This window comes from Myotis davidii, unplaced genomic scaffold, assembly GCF_000327345.1.
Source record: "Myotis davidii unplaced genomic scaffold, ASM32734v1 scaffold233, whole genome shotgun sequence".
Taxonomy (NCBI): domain Eukaryota; kingdom Metazoa; phylum Chordata; class Mammalia; order Chiroptera; family Vespertilionidae; genus Myotis; species Myotis davidii.
The window spans coordinates 623572-629049 of NW_006285917.1; the positions used below are offsets into that span (position 1 = coordinate 623572).

General features: G+C 55.6%; 1 protein-coding gene and 1 long non-coding RNA gene across 2 annotated transcripts in view; one reads left to right on the forward strand and one right to left on the reverse strand.

Annotated features, from left to right (window-relative positions):
- Nucleotides 1–1020, forward strand: part of LOC107182028 — a 3483-nt gene extending 2463 nt beyond the window's left edge. The window contains exon 2 of the long non-coding RNA XR_001512747.1: nucleotides 306–1020. This is a non-coding gene — a long non-coding RNA (uncharacterized LOC107182028). The remainder of the gene's footprint in view (nucleotides 1–305) is intronic.
- A 1775-nt stretch (nucleotides 1021–2795) lies between these two features.
- The window catches only part of HOXC9 (homeobox C9), a 3473-nt gene continuing 790 nt past the window's right edge, over nucleotides 2796–5478 (reverse strand). Inside the window, exons 2-3 of the mRNA XM_006757096.2 lie at nucleotides 5394–5473; nucleotides 2796–3694 (exon numbers count right to left, since the gene is read on the reverse strand). Coding sequence (XP_006757159.1) covers nucleotides 3450–3694; nucleotides 5394–5473 — 325 coding nt within the window. The 3' untranslated portion in view covers nucleotides 2796–3449. The remainder of the gene's footprint in view (nucleotides 3695–5393; nucleotides 5474–5478) is intronic.

A 5478-nucleotide genomic window follows, 5' to 3' on the forward strand; every position in this document is an offset into this window, starting at 1 on the left:
CGCGGCCAGGCGGGCCAGGGGCGCCGCCGCCGCCTCTAATATTGAACAACAGCGCCACCTCGCGTTCGTTTTCTCCAATGCAGTCCAGCCGGGGAAAAGCCGAGGGAGGGAGCAAGCGGGTCTCAGGCTTGGCCCTAAGGTGAAAAGTGGCAGGAAGGAGTTTCCAAATGGGCGACGGGGAGGAGGGTCCCTGCAAGGGAGTTCCCCCGGGACCGCTTTTCCTTTGTTTTATAAGTTCTCGAGATAAACCTGTCAAAGGGCTCACACTATTCTCTCTTTTTGAAACCTTCTCTTCCCGCATTAAGAGACACCAAGCAAAGGCACTGCCGCGATCCTTCCTCCTCCCCTCTTCAGGCGCATTTCTGGGCTGGGAACACCTCCGCGCACGCCGACGCACGCTCTGAAGCTCCCGCAACCACCTGCCCGAGGCTGCACCCTGAACTCCTGGCTCTTCTTACCCTGCCGCTGGTGCCGCACCGCCTATTCCGCCGCTGCCCGCTGGACTTTGGGGTGGGACTCTGACTTCTCCCGGCTGTTTGCCCCCTGGTTTGCAGCCCATCCCTCTCTCACGCGCGCTCTCTCCACCTCTCCCTCCCAGCCAGTGAGGTCCTGTTCTCCGTGGGCCATAGACAAAACATTCCTATAATCTGATTTCAAAGGGAAGAGTGTCCACCTTATTTAAACCATAAAACAATTAAGCCCAGACGTCTAGCCAGCTCCGCGCTGCTGTTTTGTTCGGCCCCATTCAGAATCCAGCGCAGGGAGACAAACAGCGCCATAAAAGTGGCATTTCGGTGCTGCGGAAATGTACCTATCCCCGGCCTTTCCAAGTGGAACAACCTTTAGGGTTTTGTGATTCTGACAAAGGAGCAGAGGAGAGGTGGGAGGGGAAGATTAGGGGCAGGAGGGCGTTTGCTAGCCCCTTTCCCCCCCGCTTTCGTTTCTTTCCCCAGATGTGTGTTGTGTCGTGGTGGTTTTAACTCACAAATTATAATAAATAAAAATTGAATCCAATCCTGACCTGCAGGCGGCTGAGCTGGTACTGAACAGTAGGCCGGGGCGGGTGGGCCTGCTCTGGATCCCGCGCTCTCCTGGGGGCCCTGGAGCCCTGCGCCCTCCTTGCTGCCCGCCTTCAGGCCGGCTGGGCAGCTGCAGGAAGCAGGCCCCGCTGACGGCCGAGGGGAGGCGAAAGGGCCTTGGAACAGGGGCGGCTGGAAGCCCGGAAAGGCCGCCAAGCTTCGGGGCTGGGAGAGAAGCCTGAGTCCCTGCGGTCAGGACCCGGGCAGATGGGTGCCTTGTTCCCCAGTGGGTGCGGAACTGAGGCCAGGGTCACAGAACAGCAAAATGGCCAAAGGGAGGAGTGAGGCGGCGAGAAAGGCGAGAAATCTACAGGCAAAGCACCTTTCAAAAGGACCAAGGAAACAATGGATTCTGGAATTGGAAAGGATGTGTCTTAAGCGGGAAAGAGGGGAGGGTGCTTCAGCTACTGGGAACACCACTCTGGTGTCTGCGACTTTTGATGGCCCAACTCAAAATATCATCAACACAAAATGTTCACCCCTTCCCACCTTCCTCCAGCCCCCAACAGGGGAGCCTTCAATGGAAGGAGGGGGTAGGACATTCAAATGACGGGGAGGGGCTGGCCCCTACAAGTGCCTCACCAATCCTGTAAGACAATGCAATGGCCCAGGGAGCTGCACAAGGCCCAGGGTCCCCAATTATTTTCTTTTATGATACACCCCAAGAATTCAGAGCAACACCCTGCACCCTCTCCAGAATGGGCAGCCTGAGATATTAAAGGGCTATATTTCAGGCAGTCTGAGTTTAATAGTTTCCAGATTGGGGGATTTCCGAGAAAGGGGGCGCCCAGGCAGAGGCATACCCTGCAGTTGTGTCTGCTTCTGATTAGCAGATGAAACTGCCAGTTCTGGGGAGGGCACTCTGGGGTACAGTGCAACTGACAGTCCCTCCAGGCTGTCAGACACACATCTCTACCTCCTTATGCTGGGGTCCTTCAGCCACCAGAGAACGCTCCACGCCTGACTCATCCCTGAGTAGCTTCCTTGGGCCCTGGCCACACTGCCCCCCAGAATGCTGCAGCTGCACCCAAGACCAACATTCAAACTAACCATTAGAGAGACAGAGAATACACTGAGAAGTGAAAACTAAATCTAATTCTGATTGTATTGGCTTTGCCATCTTTCTCCTTCCTTACTATATCTCTCTCTCCTCTTCTCTCTCCGCCCCCCCCCCCATCTTCCTCCTTTTATTCTCAACGAAGTTCTCAGCGCCTATTCTCCCTGAGGGCTGCTGGCCTTCCTCCTCTAAACTGCACACCCTCCCTACTCAACCCCCCTAGCCATCCCTCGAAGCACCGATGCAGTCAGGCAAGAATCCAGCCCGGGCCCTCACCCAGCACCCAACTTTCATCTTCACCTATCTCTTCCCTCCGATCTCCTGTACTCATAAATTATTACAATTAATTACAGCGAGGGAAAGCCATTCATGCCATGCCCCCACCCCCCTGGACTCCATGGAGCTACCAGGAAACTCCTAGGCAGCTATCAGAGCAGGCACAACTGGACCCAGGCCTAAGCAGCCTCCACCCACCCTGGAGCCCTCACCCACCCCACCCAGCCTGGAGAGAAGCAGCAGGCACTTGCCCTCCCGAGGTCAAGAGAGCCCCTTCCTGGCTCCAGCCTCCCCCAAAGGATCTGAGCACTTGCCTCCTCCACGACAGCAGCCTGGGAGCCACAGGGAGGAGAAATAATGAGAACTGGATGCAGTTGGGTTTCTGGTTTTTTAAGTGACTTCCATATATTAACACAGAGCTGTTCTACCATAACAAACAGAAGCACGTTACAGGACGGACGCGGGGGGATGATAGGAAACACTGCTATGTACACGCCCGAGGCACCGGCCTGCGCGCTGGACCCAGCCTGCGGCACCATCCCCGGCCCTCGCCCCTCAGCTCCTGGGCTGGGAATCATTATTGTGTGTGTATGTGTATCTTTTTTTTTGTACAAAATCTGCACGCAGAGCACCCCAGGCCTGGGGAGAGATGGCCCGGACCAAATATGATACAGGAAAAAAAATAGAAATATAGCGATTCAAGTACTGGCTTCTCTGAAGAAAGGAGGAAAAAAATCACATTGTGTGTGTCATTTATTTCAGTTGCGCAGGAGAAGAGAATGCGGCTTCTCTCCCCGCCTCCTGATCCTCGCTGGGTAGAACTAACTCTAAAACACCAATTTCTCAACACTGAACCCTCCCAAATCGCAAGAGTTTTCCTTTTCCCTTTCCTTTTTTTTTTCTTTTTAAGCTGATTGGCTTTTCTCTAGCTTGCTCTTTCCTTTCCTTTTTCGTGCTCTCTCCCGCCTGGGCTGGGTTTTTTGTGGGGTTTTTTGTTTTTCCCTTGGCTGTGCCGAGGCAGCAGGCTGGGGCAGGGTTTAGGATTGCTCCTTGTCGGTTTTCTCTTTATTCATCTTTTTCATCTTCATCCTCCGGTTTTGAAACCAGATTTTGACCTGCCGCTCGGTGAGGTTGAGAACCCGGGCCACCTCGTACCGACGGTCCCTGGTTAAATACATATTGAAGAGAAACTCCTTCTCCAGTTCCAGCGTCTGGTACTTGGTGTAGGGGCAGCGCTTCTTCCTCGTGGAGCGGGCGTGGATCCAGTTGGCCACGGGGTTGCCTGGAGGGCCAAACACAGGCAGGGGTCAGTGGAGACCCTTTCCAGCCCAGGATCCCTGCCACTCCACCCCCAGTCTTTGCCAGGCTATCAAAACCCAATAATTGAACCTGAATTTGGACACGTTTTGCTGTAGGCATTTCCCCTCACTCTTTTTGCATTCTGCCCCTCTCCCCATGTCCCCCTACTTCAGTTTCCTAAAACTGTAGGAAATCAAAGCTATCAAAGCCCCAACAGTCTGGTCCTCAGCTTCAAGAGCAGTAACTGGAGAATATCCCCATAAAAAGTCCAAATTCCCAACCGTTTCATAGGCCCATAAATGCTTCTCTCTCTTGTTTTTTATTTTTATAGTGAGGTCTCTCTCCTCCCCACTTCCCTCCTCCTTTGCCCCCTCCCATCCACCCAGCCCACGACCAAGTCCTGAAATTTCAGCAGTTCTGCTTCCTGACCCTGAGAGTCCCTAAGCCCCTCACTACCCACTCCAGCGCTGTTGCTCATCTCCGCTCTCTGAGTCCAACCCTGCTGAGGCGAATTCTCAGGGTGATGCTGGGCTAGGAAAAGCCTTCCTCCTCTTCCCCAGAGAGCTGCTGGCCTTGGAATCAGGCCCCCCCTATATGTGAGCTTCCCTGTTTGACTTCCAGGGCCCCCACCCCTCCGGCCAGCCCCAGGACAGGCTCTGCAGGAGCGAAGCCTCCAATTTCAGGTTTATGAGAGTAGCTGAGGGCAAGGAGGGAAGGCTCAGAGGGGTATAATTAGGCCCCGGCCCCTTATGGGGCTGGAGGAAAGGATTTCCTGGAGCCCCCTCCTGGGACTCCCCCAGACACTTCCTCACACCCAGGGGGCTGTACCCCTCCCCTGCTGTTTCCCTTCTTTCTGCTTTCCCTGGCCCTACAGCTCCCACCTGCCCCTCCCCACCTACCCCTGCCCTTCTTTGCAACACTTAAAGGCTCCTGTCTCCCAGATTGGAGTGTGTGTGTGTGTGTGTGTGTGTGTGTGTATGTGTGTGTGTAATTCTTTAATGGGGGAGATGTCTCTCCCCACTCCTCATCCCTGACACCCCCATTTTCTACCTTCTCTCCTGCAGACCCTCAGAAGAGGGCTTTCAAGTTTGAGGCTGGGACCCCACTTCTCTCCCCCAACTCTGCAAGTCCTGTCTCTCCAAGTTCCCCCAGACCCTGCACTCAGTGGTCCTGGGAGAGAAGTCCATAGACCTTGAGTTTTATTAATCTCCAGTGGTGTGAGGACCCCCCCACCCCCACCCCATGCTGGCTGGGAGGTAGGGTGAATTCTCTCCCTGCCCCTAGTGTCCTCCTCATCTCTGCCCCATCCCACCTCAAACCATAAAATGAACCTCGCCCCCACTCCAGCCCCTGGCCCTGTCTGCATTTCTTCGAAAGTAACGACTGAGCCAAAAAGCCTGGGCTGGGGGTGCGGAGGGCGGGGGTCTCTCCTCCAAACCTGCTCCTGGGAGAGGAGCCCCCCTCAGCTCTCTCCCAACCTGGCTCCTCGGGGGCCCCCTTTCAGACCTTCCTGCCCCTGAAAGCTCCCCAAGGTAATTCGCTTTTATTGAGTCCTCACCCCTTCGCCCTCACCCCTCTCCCGCGCTCCCTGCGCCACTCGGAGGGGCTGTAATCCGGCTCCCCCCGCTCGGCCTCTCCTCCCCTCCCGCGCCGGTTGTAAAGGAAAATTGCTCCCAACTTACTGGGGTCCAGGTCGGCCTTCTCCTCTTTGTGCTTGCTGCCGGCGAGCGCGTCCGCCTCGGGCGAGGGCAGGGTCTGCGGGGCGCG